At 43.2% G+C, this 17,455-nt stretch overlaps 1 protein-coding gene across 2 annotated transcripts in view; it reads right to left on the minus strand.

Annotated features, from left to right (window-relative positions):
- TBCK (TBC1 domain containing kinase) overlaps nt 1-17,455 on the minus strand; it is a 436,713-nt gene that overhangs the window by 353,937 nt on the left and 65,321 nt on the right. For both annotated transcript variants that reach the window (XM_030190773.1, XM_030190774.1), the window contains one exon: nt 2,210-2,324. In XM_030190773.1, the coding sequence (XP_030046633.1) occupies nt 2,210-2,324 (115 nt within the window). The remainder of the gene's footprint in view (nt 1-2,209; nt 2,325-17,455) is intronic.

The raw sequence follows: 17,455 nt of genomic DNA on the forward strand, positions 1-17,455 counted from the left end.
GAAAGATTTTGCAAGTGAGCAGACGGACGGCGCCCCTCGAAGGCAAGTGCCCCCCTGCGGCGCTTACCTCACTTACCGCATCAGCACGGCCCTGTACAGTGGATAATTTGACAGCTAAAGTTCAGGGTAGAATGTCAGCATTTGAAATAGTGTTGGACTGGTTACCTCATTTCCACTGCCATTGCCACAGCACTTTGCCCCTTTCTTTTACTGACACCCCCCCCCCTCCCCTCAAAGTCCAACATCTGCGCCTTACAGCTCTCTCCCTGCAGCAGCTCCATTTAAACTGGCCTGCAGCAGCAATGCTGATATCACTAATAGAAATGATAAAATTCATTACAGAGCCTTTAAACCCTGATGTTCTTCAAGGCTATCCCAGCAACCCATTTCACAGCAACAGGAAGTGTGTGTCACGTCTGTGGCCGTGACCACCCTCATCCTTACCCTGTTTCTGGGAGTCAGTGGCTGTGCTGGATTCTGCTTGTCTCTGTCTTAGTTTCTCTCTGGCTCTGTGTGCTGATTGCCTTACTGGACCTCACCTGTGTGGGCTATGCCTCTTCCAAGATGGCTGCCGACTCCTCTATGCCAGTATCCAAGATGGCTCCCGCTGTTCCTTTCTGTGGGCTGACTTCTCTGTGTGTTAAGTCTCTGTTTGGAGGCAAGGAGATTGCTGCAGCTGTGCCTCTGGTGTTGAAGGGCTTTATTAATCACTTAGAGACTGCAGCCCTTGCCTTTGCATTTCGTCTAAGGGCCCTGGTTTGTAGAGTGCTCTGTACACTGCTACATTGTTTGCTCTGTGTATGCTTCTGGTGTATGACTTGTTAGCTTGGGCACAGCTTTGTTTGTTAGCCTGTGTACAGCTTTACTAGTTCTCCTGTGTTTGCTCTGTGTATGTTTCTGGTGTATGACTGGTTAGCTTGGGCACAGCTTTGCTTGTTAGCCTGTGTACAGCTTTACTAGTTCTCCTGTGTCTGCTCTGTGTATGTTTCTAGTATATGACTGGTTAGCTTGTGTTCAGTTTCATAGTCTTTTCGTGCTTTGCTTTCTGGTTTTCCCCGTGTGTGTTTTCTTTTGCCTCTGGAAGCTTCAGCCCTTGTTTTGGCTGTTTCCAGTACTCTTTGATACTGGAGCAGCTGCCTTAGTTTTGCTCATTGACCTGCCCAGAGACTTTGCTTTGAACCTGACTACTGCTTTGCTAGCCGCCTGCCCAGAGACTTTGCCTTGACCCTGACAACTGCTTTGCTAGCCGCCTGCCCAGAGACTTTGCTTTGAACCTGACTACTGCTTTGCTAGCCGCCTGCCCAGAGACTTTGCTTTGAACCTGACCACTGCTTTGCTAGCCGCCTGGCCAGAGACTTTTGCTTTGAACCTGACTACTGCTTTGCTAGCCGCCCGCCCTGAGACTTGCTTTGAACCTGCCTACTGCGGGAACCCGGACATTCCCTGCCTGTCTTGCTTTCGCCTAGGTGCCTGGGGGCACTTCTGTATCCTGATTCCTGCTGTTCCTGCTTTCAAGTTCCAGTTCCGGCTTTTCCTGTAGCCCTGCCGGCTGCCCGAACCTGAGGGCTCAACCCTCGGGGAAAGGTGGCTAAGCGTAGGTGAAGCCAGTCCAGTGGGTTCCGCTCCAGTGGGTTCCAGTACAGCGGGCTTCTCTCCTGTATGTTCCAGTCCAGTGGGTCCACTCCAGTGTGTTCCAGTCCAGCGGGCTCCACTCCAGTGCGCACCCGTCCGGTGCATTCCAGTCCCGTGTATTCCTGTGTAGGACTCCAGTCCGGGGTTCCGGTCCAGTCTTGTTTCGTCTCTACCTTGAAGGTGATCTTGCCTGCCACTGCCGCTCCACGGTAGTGGCCCAAGGACTCACGAACCCAGTGCTCCCGGGGAAGAAGCCTGACAGCATGCCAAGGTCCTCGGGAACGCGACAGGGTGCATCTGAAGGGGCAGAATGATGACAGAACCTTGAAGAGTAACTGATAAATTCAGATATACCAAGGGTGGTCCATTCCAAATCTGTTGATTTACCACCACTCTACTTGAGATTTAAGGCTGAGTGGGCCCCAGCCATGTCTAGTACCAGCTGTGGCAGGAAATTCATTCAGATACAGTAAAACACTTATTTCCTCGTTTATTAGAGCTACTTTTGCAAAACTCATTTGTTTAAGGATGCACTGTTCCTTAAAAAAAAAAAAAAAAAAAGTTCCCTGGCACCTACCTTTTGATCCATGCAGATATTATGAGGTGCCAGTGCTCTGTGCACCATCCCATGCTTATTCATGTATTCCAAACCCTGCAGGACCTCATATGCAATCTGCAGGATCTTCAAACCACTATAACAGGAAAAATAAAATTGTTAGCTTAATAAGGCCCATGTAGTAAAAACAGCACAACTTGAAAAGACAATTCAGCTCTGGATTTGGAAAAAGCTGTCATACATGGCACAGGAACATATAACTGTATCTGTGCTTTCCACAAAACTAAAAACTCTGGCCATAATCAGTAAAATTGAACACTGTGGTCACCATGTTAGTCCACTTGAAAATGTAGAAATAAAGGTCAATAAATAAGTTGAAGATGTTATCTTTCTAGTGGAGTGATATATACCACCTTGGAAAAATCTCTTCAAAAAAGTGATTAATAATTCATAACTGAAGGCTGCTCCACTCCTGAAAGCTAATCACACATGGGACTGTTACTTCTAGAACCACTTAAAGCTTGTTTGCTGGTCCTTATTTCTTAGGACTGTTGTTCTCAACCCTCTCCGGGAAGCATACCAAATCAATCACGTTTTCAGGATTATCACAATGAATATACATGAGATAGATTTTAATTAATTGAAAGCACAGTGTAGAAAACTCTCACACATATTCTTAGTAGTAATCCTGAAAACCTGATCAGCTAGGTGTTTTTCTCAAGGAGAGAGGACTAAGAAGCACGGTCTTAGGAACCATTCTTTCCATTTTTTTGTGATAGTTTATATTTCCGGAGAATTTATCAGCATTTATTTTAAGAACAACAAAACTGGGAGAAAATCCATGGAAAAAAATGAGACACCATTTTTCTCCTTAAATACAAGATTTATTTTGGTAGACAGATAACATTTCCCTTTGAATTGACTGTTTACTTTGGTATACTGTACATCAAAACCATTAACTCAAAATTAAATATTTGCACTGAATGAGTAGATCTTTACCGTGGTCTAGCTATGGCCTTTATTTTCTATGTACTTTTCCCTGTGGTGCTCTGCCATAGGAGGTATGGGTATGGAGAAGGAATCCTGACAGCCACTGAAGGTTTTTTTTTTTTTTCTGGTGCTTGCACGTGGGGCCATTGCTGTTCCTCAATATCCACAGTCCCCACAGCGCTCTCAATTCTGGCTCACTCTACCGGCTCCCAAATGCTTGGGGCCACTTAAACCTAAGCGGCTAACAAAAAGAACATACACAATAATAATAATGCTGAAGTTTTGCCTGTCAATGCAGTAATCTAATCATATGCAAATTTGAAGTGCACAGGGCCCACACACTGGACACAAGCATACAAGGTTCTGCGCTGGGGGCAGACTAGTATTGAGCGCAAGACCAAGGAAAACTAACACTGTCAGTACACATCTGCACATGTACTGGAATGTTATTCTGCGGATAAAAATATCAGCATCACCATCATTTCTTGGCAGGTTGAGGACAGGGAGATAGCGGGGCATGCCCCTGGAGTGCAAGGCCTAGCGTGGTCGCCCCTGTGTAAGGCCTGACTGTAATCGTCTGCGCTGAGCTGAAATCAGGGCTGTGACAGCAACTGTGATTAAAGTTTTAAAAAAGACAGCTATGGCAATGATAAAATTAGGACATTCATGGGTGAAAAACAGCTTTAAAACTGAAAATGAAGATCCCTCTTATTTCTACACTAAAATGAGAAATGAAAAGAAATCACAGCAGTTTTACAGTTTGTCTGAAGGTGGCAGCAATGTCATGCAGAACATTCAGAATGAGCCTTAGAATATACAAATATTACAGTTCTAGCCACAGCTGTTAGTGGTTTATTTTTATACCATATGTGCCTGAAATATATGCATATCTATGTGAGAGAAGGAAACGGGGGAAACCTTCATACTGAACCCCAAGAAGACACCACTGCTGAAAACTGTGCCATTGTTGCTCCCCCCCCCCCTCCAGAAAAAGCTGTTCTTTAAAAAGAAATACATTTAAAAAAAAAAAAAGAGTAAAAAGAATAAAATATTACTTTTTGCATCTTAGTTGTCAGAAGTTATATTACACCAAAAACACAACCAATTGTTTGATACACCGTGTCCCAGCTGGTCACTGAGCTGACTAAAGTTCAACAATTTTGTAGAAAACAGCAGATATGGGCCAATGTAATTGTTTACTTTAGATTGACATTATACCACTATCTCAAGACACGACACTATGCTTTACAAAAAATTTCAGGAAGCAAAATCTCTTTCCCTAAGTCACTTATGATGCTATGCGAATCTGATCCCTATCTGGTTAAGTGGCTTTCCCCTTTGGTCCCTGTGTGGTTTCCTTTTTTCCATCTGTTGTTTCATGGCTCCTGACCATTTTTATTTCCATCACTGATATAGTCACTGGTCCCTGCTTTATACCTACTTCTCAAAAATAACATTCCCTTAAACAGGCTTTTTGCTAAAACATGTTAGGCTGTTACATGACTGCTTGATGTGCATAGGGGCCAATGCAGAAACCCACAAATTAAAGCTGTGTGTTAATGGCTGCATGCATGACTTCTAACACAAACATATTTTTTTATTTTAAAAACTTGTACCCCGCTTAAACCTAAGCGGCTAACAAAAAGAACATACACAATAATAATAATAATGCTGAAGTTTTGCTTGCCAATGCAGTAATCTAATCATATGCAAATTTGAAGTGCACAGGGCCTGCACACAAGCATACAAGGTTCTGCGCTGGGGGCAGGCTAGCATTGACTGCATGTCCAAGCAAAACTAACACTGTCAGCACACATCTGCTGGAATGTTATTCTGCGGATAAAAATATCAGCATCACCAACATTTCTTGCAAATCAAATTCTTGCAATGCTATTTATGTGCAGCATTCCAGTACATGCACGAATACACTTTTTTATTTCCGCTTCCACCTTTGTACAGAACCAACACCTCCTTTTCTGTCTTAAACACTGTGATAGACATGCCAAGTCACATGCATTCGGCGTGTGTACACGGGCATTCAGGCCCCTTCTCCAGCTCACATGCTTAACCCATTAGTGTGCCCAATGTTCCCATAATAAGCCATATGGGAACAAATTTGTTCCCATATTTTTATTTATTTGTAGCATTTGTATCCCACATTTCCCACCTATTTGCAGGCTCAATGTGGCTTACATTATGCCGTGATGGCGATCGCCATTTCCCATTACAGAATTTCAAATGGTAATACATTTAGGTGTATACATACATGGTAAAGAGGAATACATTGTGGTACTGCATACCAATGATTTTACATTAAGGTGCATACATACTTGGTACAGAGGATTGCATTATGGCATTGTATAGAGGTTTCTAAGTGATAAAATGAGTTGTAGCATAAGTTAAACAGTCAAGTTCCCATATGGGAACATTGGGCAGTATGGGCCCGATCTCACATACTGGCTTCCGGGTGCCCCCATGGTCCAGCGACTCTCCCTTCCTTCCCTCCAGTGAGTCCAGCAATTCTCTCCCTTTTTGCCCCTCCCCCCACCACTGGTCTGGCATTTGTTCCCCTTCCTGTCCTCGAAAATCAGCGAGTCGCTGGCAGTGCTAAAGATGCACTGCTGCTTCTGGCTGCTGGTCTTAACGGGACTAAGCAAAGACAAGGCCCGGCAGCCGGAAGCAGCAGCGCATCTAGTGCTGCCCACGAATTGCTGGTTTTTGAGAATGGGGGAGGGAGGAACAGATGCCAGACCAGCGGTGGGCGAAGTGGAAAGAGGGAGAGCTGCCAGACCCACAGGATGGGGGGAGGGGGAGAGAAGTAGAGATACCAGATCAATGAGAGTGTACGAGGGAGGTAGAGATGCCAGATCCTTCTTCCTTTTTTAAGAATCCTATATTTTTTACATTTATTTTCAATAGTTATTTTTTATATTCTATATTCTTATATACACATTTCTATACTTTTACATTTTTCTGATTTTTTGATTTTTCTCAGATTGTTTCAGTCGCTTTCATCAATATATATCCATTATACTTCAACAGTAAAGGATTATTGTGTAGGTGGGTGTCTTGACTTATATTTGGTCATTTCACGAAAACAATATATATATATTTTTTATATTCAATATAAGTTATATATTATTATTTTTTTACATGCAACATAAGTTTTATTAAATTAATATGCTCTCTTTACCTTAAAAGCAATTATTTTTTCCAATTCATGGTAGATGTCCACTAATTGAGATTTATTTTAAGTAAATACATATAGTAGTTTTGTTATTTCTTCTCATTATCATTTGATTATTTTAATATGATTGTGAGACGTATGTGCTTTATCTATGTTATGTACATATTAGCCATTCATAATTAACATGCATAGAATTTACTGTCTATTGATTAAGTATCTAGTTTGACTTATTTATTATTATTGTGGGATATTGGTGTCACATTTCATATTCAATATTTATGTACATTTTAATGTATAATATGAATATACACACATATATATGTAATTTTTGTTAATATTTCTACATTTAATGAATATGCATACAATACAAAAATATATGTTTTTATTCATATGCTTTTTTTTAATGTTATACTATTTATTTTGTAGCCCCTGAAGCAGCCCTGTTGGGCGAAACACGGCCTGTGTCGGGCTGTTTTTACAAATATATATTTTATATATATATATATATAATAAAATACATTTTGTCTTTCAACGATCTGCTTCTTTTATCACGCATGCGCCAGATCCAGTGGACCCACTGCGCATGCTTGGAAGCTAGGGTGGACAAGGTCCAAGCCAGCCAGTTTCCCACTGGCTCCCCCTCACTTTTCCCACTCACAGCCAAGCGCTTGATCATACTTGCCACATTTTGACTGCCTCCAGCTCCCACATGCCCCGGACTCACTCCGGAGCAGATCTGGACCCACAATGGGTCCCAACAGAATAGGAACCAGCCCGGGTCAGCCCCACAATGATTCGGAAATACCCTGGACTGATCCCATAGCACAGGTCACCAAGAAGAACAACTGGAATGGGCCAAGGGCAGGTAAGCCCCAGAATGGCTATTTTTTACAAAAAAAAAAAAAAAAAAAAAACAACTGCACTCCTTTTACATTAGATCAACAGAGGAGTGTATGTGTGTGTGTGTGTGTGGGGGGGGGGATACAAGATCAGATCAGGCAGTCAGGGGGATTAAAGGGGGGGGGAGTGGAGAGAAGAGAGAGTGATAGACCGGACTGTAGATTGTAGAGGGTAAAGTGAGAGATGCTGGACCAAAGGGGGGGGACGGGGAGAGAGAAAGAGACAGAGACTGGACTGCAAGTGTGGGCAGGAAAGAAAGAGGGAGAAATGTTGGCCCTGGGGGGGGAGGGGTGCCGTAGGAGGGGAGGGAACAGGGGATACACTGGACAAGGGATGGAACAGGGACAAAGCGAAAAGATGCTGGGAAGGAGCCTAGGGATAGGGACACAGGTGCAATGCTGGACATCGGGGGGGGGGGGGGACACTGAGAATGCAGATGAGGAACATGGGAGGAGGACAGAGAGAGGGACACAGAGGAGAGTTGCTGCATAGGACAGGAATGCAGAGGGAAGATGGATGGTGGCCATGGAGAGAAAAGAGGTGCCAAATGGACAAGGCGACTCTGGCAAGATACTTAAGAGAAGACAGAGGAAAGCAGAAACCAGAGACTGGAACCAACACCATAAGAAAAATAAAATAATCAGACAACAAAGTTAGGAAAAGAATTTTACTTTTTATTTATTAATTAGAATTATGTCAGCTTTTTGGAATATGCATCTTACAGTGCTGGTTTTAGACATGATTGGGGCCCACGAGAAAACCCTCACTCATTGGCCTTCGATCTCCAGCTTAGCAGTGGTAAATCTCCAGCTTAGGTGATGGACCACCCTGGGATTCTCTGTTGTGGGTACTATTATACTCACAGCAAAAAGGAGAAACTGGCCCTAAATCCTCACAGACCCTACTACAGAAGAGTGTCCTACCTTTCTACGCTTCCTCAAGTTCTAGTATTGTGATTGCCTTAAACTCTCCTGCATACTTAACTGAAGTGGGGTCAAATAGCTAATAGCCTCATTATCATTCATGTTAATGCTGTGACCAGTATCCTACACATGGATTAACGCAGTGTTATCTTCTGTGTGAAAGACTACTCTGCATCATGCAGCCATAAAACTGAACAGACATCTCGCTAAACATGTGTTTCCCCCTGTAGTAGCTTTCTGCACTCGCCTCTCAGTTTGCTTTATACTGCTTTAGGGGTCCTTTTACTAAGCTGCAATAGCACTAGAATGTGCTTACCACAGCTTCAAATGGTTGCGTGAATGTGAACCAGTGAGGGTCACTGGGGATTGACAGAGTTGTAATCTGCATCCCTCAGCTAAACCCACAGTATCCAAAGCCAGAATATAACAATTTAACTAATGAAAGACTTTATTTTATCTCCAAGCAAAATAGCCTCAACACCCATGAACCGCAGCTAATGAAAACAAGCTAAAAACCATAGTGTTTTTACAGTGGCTGACTGTGTACAACAGAGTGGCAGTTGACGTCATAACTCCACAGAGAGAGACTAATTCTTAAGTGACTTATCCCAAATTTACAGACTTAAATTCTTACTAAAACTTGGGATCAAAAGCATTTATTTGGATCACCATTTCTGTGTAGGGGTTTCTTCGATGTTCCTTCAGTTCATCAGGTCCATCTTAAACAGGACAGTTTATGTATGTTTTCTGAAGCTGGAACTACTCCGTGGCAGAGGCGTATCTGGACTCCGGCGGTAGGGGGGGCCAGAGCCAGAGGGAGGGGGCACATTTTAGCCCCCCCTCCCGGTGCCACCGACCCTCCCCCCCGCCACCACCGACTCTCTCCACCCCCCTCCCGCCGCCAACCCTCCCCCGCTGCCGTCGCTTACCTTTGCTGGCGGGGGACCCCAATCCCCCGCCAGCCGAGGTCCTCTCTTCCGTTGCAGGCTGCAAGTTGCAAAGCTTCCTGTTCTTCTGAGTCTGACGTGTGCAGGATGTCAGACTCAGAAGAACAGGAAGATTTGCAACTTGCAGCCTGCTGCAACGGAAGAGAGGACCTCGGCTGGCGGGGGTTGGGGTCCCCTGCCAGCAAAGATCGGCGACAGGTTGGCGGCGGTAGAGGGGTCCAGGCCAAAATCTGTGGGGGCCCAGGCCCCTGTGGCCCCATGCAGATACGCCCCTGCTCCGTGGAACAGCATGCTCTCTTTGGAAATGCACAAAACTGTTTGTGTCACTTTTTAATGCAAAGACATAGATCAACCAACGTAAATATACACAACTCCTCCACATATATTCAGAACTGTCCGACAGTATCTGCTGTTATACCACAATCCTGTTTTTCTTTATCATGTTGCCAAAGATCCTTCTGTAACACTAAATATCTATTTTCTAATGTATTTCCACTATTGATGATGTATTGTAAGCCACATTGAGCCTGCAAAGAGGGGGGAAAATGTGGGATACAAATGCAATAAATAAAATATTTGTTTCACGAAGCATTGATTATGGACTTTGATGTAGTTATTGACTGGCTCTTATTATATCTGTATTTTCTGTTTTGTTGTTTAATTTGTGTGTCTTGTTGTATGTGTTGTGCAGACTTTATGGCTGTTTGAGGTAACCCACTTAGATTGAATGGATAGGCGAGATATAAGTTTGATTGATAAATAAATACATTTACCATACAAATTATTGTGCAAGATCATAATTGCAGTACAAAAGAAAAAGGAAAAAAAGAAAGCAAAGAGTAGCCCCTCTAGGACTACCTTACAATCCCAGGAAGTCTAGTGGTGTATTAGGGGCAGTCGCAAAGCCCAAATCACAGCAGCAATTTTGAGAGCAAAGCCAGAATGGGCAGGAGTAACTGGACAATGCTCTGTCCCCAGGTTCTAGACCATCAGAGATTGTAAGATAGGCCCAGGGGGGGCCCAGAAAGAAAGGCAACTCCTGTTTGGAGGGAGGGAGGGAGGGAGGGAGACAAACGGAACAATGCACAAAATTTTCGGCTTCCACCGGAACACATGGTCATTTTGTCCAAAATAACCTTTCAGACAAAACTGAAAGTGGCCAGAAAATGGATTTTGGGCTGGTTTTGGCTCCATAACTGAAACCCAAATTCAGTTGCCTTTATTTACAAAACCAGTATTCATATAGAATTTTCAGGAAGCAAATATATTTAAGAAAATTATACATTTAGCAAAAGCGAAGGCAAGACGGGCTAAGTGTGCTCAAGAGGACAGTAAAAGCAAAGGGGATGATGTTGGCAATATTTTATATTGAATGATACACTCTCCCAAAAAAGCACACTTGGGGTGAATTACACAAGCAAAAAAATAATCACCAAGTAACCGCACTGCAATTAAAAAAAAAAAAAAAAAAAAAGAGATGCATACATACAAAAAGCAATGTAGCAGACAAAATTCATAATAAAACATCCCACATTCTTAATGTATTAGCCTTTAAACTTCCTAAATCCATAAGAAACCATAATCTCTGAAGTCTGTTCCATTATATAAAATTTGTGCACCTGAAGCAATGGCACTTCATTGCAGTACTCCTCTCCTATTCCCAGCATCTCTGCTAGAAGAGAGGTCAAAAGACCCTTACATATCAGGGGGCTTATGCACATAGGATTTGCACACAAGTTAGCTTAGCGTTTGTTCATAATAAGCCTGTGTGTGCATTATGTAGAAATGAGCTTTGCGCACAAGTTGTGTGTAAAGCCTCAGGTAGACATTAGCACACAACATAATTAAATCCATGTTAAAAACGCTATTAGCTGTTCTGAACAAAAGACAAGGCGGCTTAACCCAAAGCTGGGGTTTTAATGTGAGGCCTGAGGAGTAAAAAGTTAGTTCGTTCTTCTATAGTAGCGTTAGTGGGGATTTCATGCCCGTTTCTTCCTTTTATTGCAAGCTTAAGGACCCACAAGTTTATTTCCAGAAAAAGCACAGATGAAAAAGACAAAGCTGAGGGTCAGTGTGCCGATCAAAGAGTAAAGAACTGGAATGCTGATTTTATAAGTAACACTGGGAGAAATTGAACAAATTAGCTGTATGAATTTATTCCTGCTGTTCCCATATTAGTTTTGTACCTGTGTGCCTGTGTTTTTTGGCTGGCAGCCTTTTTCTGTTTTGAGTGTTCCAGTCAATGACAACAGGCTGCCTGCAAAATTTCTGCAGCATTTTATTCCAGCATTTTGCAGTGCTAGAAATCCAGTGCTGCCCTTTTGCTAAACTTTTATTTCCTACACCTGCTCAGGAGTTCAGACCTTCTAGCACCAGAACCTTCCAGAGATTTGAAGTCTCTGGGGGGGGGGGGGGGGGGGGGGGGCATGGATGCAAGGGAAGAGTTGGATCTCCAAGGAGAGGTCACTAGTGCAGAACTGAACCAGAGGCGTAGCCAGACAACAGATTTTGGGTGGGCCTAGGCAAGATGGGTGGGCACCAAGTGTTCCCTTCACCCCCCCCCCCCCCCCCAAAAAAAAAAAAAAAATTCTCTCAGCTGGTGAAAAAAACGCTCCTTTCCACCTTGGCACTCTGTAGCAGGCCTGCGCTGAAAGCTGAGCATATGTAGGTGCCGGTATTGTGGACAGTAGCGTTTTCGTTACCATCAGGGGGAAGTCTTCAGCTGGCGGAGCTTGGGATCATCCCCACCAGCCACTGCTAAACATGTGCTAATGTTGGGTGAGCCTGAGCCCTAAGTGGGTGGGCTTCGGCCCACCCAGGCCCACCTGTGGCTATGCCACTAAATTGAACTCCTCCCAAAGTAATTTAAACTCTTTAATATCCACCAAAATTGTCTTTGGTCATTTCCCACCTTGGATCGTACATCTCAAGAAGGAGAACCCCTTGATTTTTTCCTGCCATGCCTGAAGCAGCTCACCTATTTAGGAACCAAGCCTGTGATACCTCAGCAGATGGGCAACTAAGGCACTTGTCATAAGCTGGCAACGGTTCACAATAAGATTTAGGGACAAATATCAGAACAGATGCTGCTGGATTATTTTAGTGAGGAAGAACATGGAACCTTCTCACCTCTTAAGTCTTTGAGAGAAAAGAAAGGTGATAATTTTTGGAGCTTGCTGAGACGTCCAGGCGCCATACACACCTCAGGCAGAGGGGCTGTAATTAAACACTAAGATCTGATTATGTGCAGGCTGCAGACCCTTAAAATCTGACTGCAAGATCAAATCAAGTCTGTTTTATCTATTCCATCAAGACACTGAAAAAGGAACTCTGTCCTCTGTTTTGGGAACAGCCCAGGTGAACTGTGCAGAGAGGAGCATTTGTTATAATTTACAAATTATACCATTAAGGTTTGACTGGAACTGTAAGGAACATCTCTATTGTAATGTGCTGGAAAGAAGCAGAAGAAATGATGTAAACATGTTGGCCACCTGTATACGAAAGTCTATTATTCCTTTGCTACATCAACTAGAACCAAAGGAAAGTTTTGTTTAGTTCAATTTTACGACAGGTATGGACTACATTTTCACAGTACATATGGTGTTGCACTTGCAACCAGCCTGCCAGGTTATACCTGAGCACAGCCCTGGTCTCAAAGAAAAATTGTGTTCCCTGTCTCACCACCCTAGGCTTATACTAGGCAGCCACCTAGGCACATATACAAATGGGTTACAATGCATACATGTCAGAATAGTGTTCTGTACACAAATATTGGTATTTTATGCAAAGAATACAGAATAGCATTCCAGCACAAGCATAAATGGATGTGCATACAATACAATGATTGTCAACTCAATTTTTTGTGTGTGCAAGACATCGTTGCCAGTACTGCAGACCTGTGTGTTCATGCATGCATGACGTGTCCTCTCCCTAGGTTAGTACACATTTTTTGCACTCGGTCTATCTGCATGCTATGTGTTTATAGAATTAGGCAGCAAAATATTTTCACATTACATTTGCATTGGGAAAATGCACCAAGTGTTAGCGCACGATCTAATGCAAGGTAACTGCGGCAGTTCCCAAATTTAGAAAAGCCAATCAGGGAACGATATGCCAACCTTATTTAGAGAAAAGTTCAGGGGTTAAAATGAAGGGATGTAGCTCTCCATTCAGCTAAAAGTGGAACTGTTTAACCACTTGAAGGAGAAGCAACAACACAGAGAGGGATACCAACCAAAGAAGTCCACAGAAACTGCTTTATACAGGTCCAAATATGTAATAAACTTGATTATATCAAATTGATGATGACCTGATACAGCCACATTTTGGCTAATCGCCTGCCTCAGGGGGCTAACATTGATCATATACAGCTAATAAAAAGTTTCTCAGCACTGGAGTACCACATTTAGGGCTCTAAAATTACTGGACTGGATTCTCAACAGCTATCGCAGCAAGTGGTGCCAATTCACTGGCCGACTGTTTCAACATCCCCTAACACGGCTGGCATGACTTCAAGGCAGAGAAAGAGAAGATGATGTTCCTGCATCTGCTTGTGAAGTGGTTATGCTGGAAAGTCCCTTCAGTAACTGAAAAGTAAACATCCTCTTGAGCACAGTCTATCAATCAGAAACCATGCCCACATTCCATTAACCACCCTTGAAGGCACCACATCTACCTGTACAAATCAAATACCAGGCAGTAAGGATCTGAATTCACTGGCATGTCGTTAAAAATTCAGTGCACGTAAAACTGATTCAGACTAACATATGTAAAGTTGATTTGCAAGTGTTAATAAAAAACATCACAACAACATGAATATTTTGAAAAGCAGTTTAAAAAAGGCCAAAAATCTGACTATTTAATAAAAATTAAAAGAATTTTGCTTGTGTATATTCCTCCTAGAGACACAAACAAGCTTGTCGGTGCTTCAATTTTAAAAAATCTTTATAAGCCCCTTTTCTTTGTATAGCATTCTTCTGTATTGGAGGGGAGAGGTTAACACCCATTATTGGGAAATTAACTGTTATCCAGAATGCCCTTTTGATGTGAACATTCCACATAAAACTTGCAGTGATGTACTGTTATCTACTAAAGGAGAATGGCAGCTGTATCTTGAAATTGTTGAGCTTTTACTTTTTTGAGGTCATTTTTCTGCAGTATCAACACAACATGCAACTCTCGAGGTTCTAGAAGCACTGGGAAAAAAATACCCAAACTGAGCTTTAGCTCTTGTGATGCAACATTATGTTATCTTATGAATGGTGTACAACTAAGACTACAAATGTCCCTATTAGGAGTATCGGGAGCTGCTGCAGATTTGAAGCAGTTTGCAAGACAAAAATAAAAAGGGCTTACTTGCTGAACACCCAGACTTTATGCAAGTCAAGAGCTTGAAGTCACCTCAAGAAATTTCCATACATCACATAATAAATAACGGCACATAAAGACCTACACAGTCCATCCAGAAGGCCCAACAAGTCGGCCAGTGCTGCACTCTGGGAAGGTCATAGCCATTCAAGATTAAACACTGGTTAGCAATTTGCCATCATGCAATCATGCCAACCACACATTGGCAGTTAAATATCATGCAGTCTTGGAACAATATATGATAAAACCAAAAGTATTGCTAACAGTATTTATCTTCCTAATTTCAACAATATTTCCCTTCCCCTTCAGATACACAACACCCTACTCATAGCATCTCTCTATATAAAACGCACCTCCAACGTTCTAATGAAGCCGGAACCGGAAGTCTCCAAGTTCTAAGTGTGTAGTTGTGTAGATTGCTGTTTGCCCATGAGTGTCTGCCCCGCCCTCACGTCACAACGTGATATCGAGGGCGGAGCACTGACACTCACCGAATCGCATCGCTCACCCTACGTATGTCACACGCAACAGCTGACCAACCACAGGTGGGAGGGCGGGTGCACAGCGGCGAATCGATGGGGCAGGGGACACAGGAGATTCACCGGGTGCCTGGAAGGGGGGGCACGGCCCAGGGACAGAAGAGCATCGGTGGGGGCAAGGGAAAACGGAGAATCGCTGGGTGGCTGGAGGGGGCCCACAGGAAAAACTAGAATCACTGGGTGTCTGGAGGGGGGGCAGGGGAGAGAGGACAATCGGTGGGTGGATGGAGGAGGGGCAGGGGACGGAGGACAATCGCTGGGTGGCTGGAGGGCGGAGCCGGGGAGCGAGGAGAATCACTGGGTGGCAGGAGGGGGGGCAGGGGACAGAGCAGACACACTCGCACCCAACAGTCTCACTCTGTCACAAACACATTCTCTCTCTCTCCCTCTCTCCCTCTCTCACACTCTCTCAAACATACACACTCCGACAAAAACCTTGCTAGCGCCCATTTCAACTGAGTCAGAAACGGGCCTCATTTACTAGTATGATATAAAGTTATATACAATATACAGGTTTGATTTTCATCTGTCTTTTGCCATTTGTGGGACACAGACCATAGAAGTCTGCCCAGCACTGGCCTTATTTCCTAGCTACTAAAGTTGTCAGATCATCTGTCTTTTGCCATTTCTGGGATGCAGACCATAGAAGTCTGTCCGGCATAGACCTTAGTTCCAACTACTCTTGCCCAACAGAACACCTCAACAGCTATATTACACTTCCATCCTCTTTCTATTTAGGTATCCCCTATGTTTACCATGCATGTTTGAATTCCCTCACTATTTTTGTCTCCACCACCTCTACCAGAAGGGCATTCCAGGTATCCACCACCCTCTCTGTGAAAAGTATTTCCTGACATTACTGCGAACTCTACTGCTCTGCAACCTCAATTCATGTCTTCTAGTTCTAGTGTCTCCATGTCTCTGGAAGAGATTTGTTTGTATATCGATATTTTTCAAGTATTTAAATGTCTGTATTATATCTTCCCTATCTCTCCTTTCCTCTAGTATATACATATTCAGGTTTTCCAGTCTCTTATCATACATCTTTGAAACCCTGTACCACTTTTGTCTCCTTCCTCTGAACTGCCTTAAGTCTTTTTTTGTTCTTGGAAAAATATGGCCTTCAAAACTGAACACAATACTCCAATAGAGGGCCTCATGTACAGGTGCACCAACCCCTCTTTTCTTCTCCTGGTTATGCCTCTCTCTATACAGCCTAGCATTCTTCTGGCTTTAGCCACCACTTTGTCAGCTTTTTGCCACCTTGAAATCCTCAGACACTAATCATCCCAAGGACCTTCTCCAGATCTGTGCACACCAGTCTCTCACGCCCTAGTACATACTGTTCTTTTGGACTTCTACACCCCAAGTATATCACTTTGCACTTCTTTGCATTAAATTTTAACTGCTAAATATTAGACCATTTTCCTAATTTTTATAGATCCATTCTCATGTTGTCCATATCTTCTGGGGGTGTGCCCTCTGTTGCAAATCTTGGTGTCATCCAGAAAAAAAGCAAACTTTTCCTTCTAACAATTCAGTAATGTCACTCACAAATATGCTGAACAGACTTAATCTCAGTACAGATCCCTGAGGCACTCCACTACATATATTTCCACCCTCTGAGTAAATTACATTTACCACTACCCTCTGTTATCTGTCAATCAACCAGTTTCCAATCTAGTTCATCACTTCGGGTCCTAACCTTAGCTGGCTGAGCTTATTCATTAGCCTCCTATGAGGAACCATGTCAAAGGCCTTGTGAAAATCCAAGTAGCCTACATCTAATGTGTGTCCTCGATCCAATTCTCTGGTTACCCAGTCAAAGAAAAAAAATCAGATTCATTTGGCACATTTTCCTTTGGTAAAACCATGATGCCTCAAGATTGTGTAACTCACTGGATTCCAGAAATGTTCACTATTCTTTCCTTAAGCAGAACCTTCATTACCTTTCCAACCACTGAAGTGAGGCTTACAAGCCTATAGTTTCCTACATCTTCTCTGTCTCCATTTTTGTGGAGAGACCACAACTGCTCTTCACCAATCCTGCAGAACCACACCTATCTCCAAGGATTTATTAAAGAAATCTTTAAGGTGACCCACCAGAACCTCTCTGAGCTCCCTCAGGATTCTGGCATGAATCCCATCCAGCCCCATGGCTTTGTCCACTTTCAGTTTTTCATGTTGTTCAAAAATGATTTCTTCCATGAGTGGTACAAAATCTACTTCATTCTCATATGTACCTTTATACACCAACTGAGGTCCTACTCCAGGATTTTCTTCTGTGAAGATAGAATAAAGGTATCTGTTACATAGCAACATAGTAAGTGATGGCAGAAAAAGACCTGTACGGTCCATCCAGTCTGCCCAACAAAATAAACTCTTATGTGCTACTTTATATGTATACCTGACCT

This window comes from Microcaecilia unicolor, chromosome 2 (assembly GCF_901765095.1).
Source record: "Microcaecilia unicolor chromosome 2, aMicUni1.1, whole genome shotgun sequence".
NCBI classification, from domain to species: domain Eukaryota; kingdom Metazoa; phylum Chordata; class Amphibia; order Gymnophiona; family Siphonopidae; genus Microcaecilia; species Microcaecilia unicolor.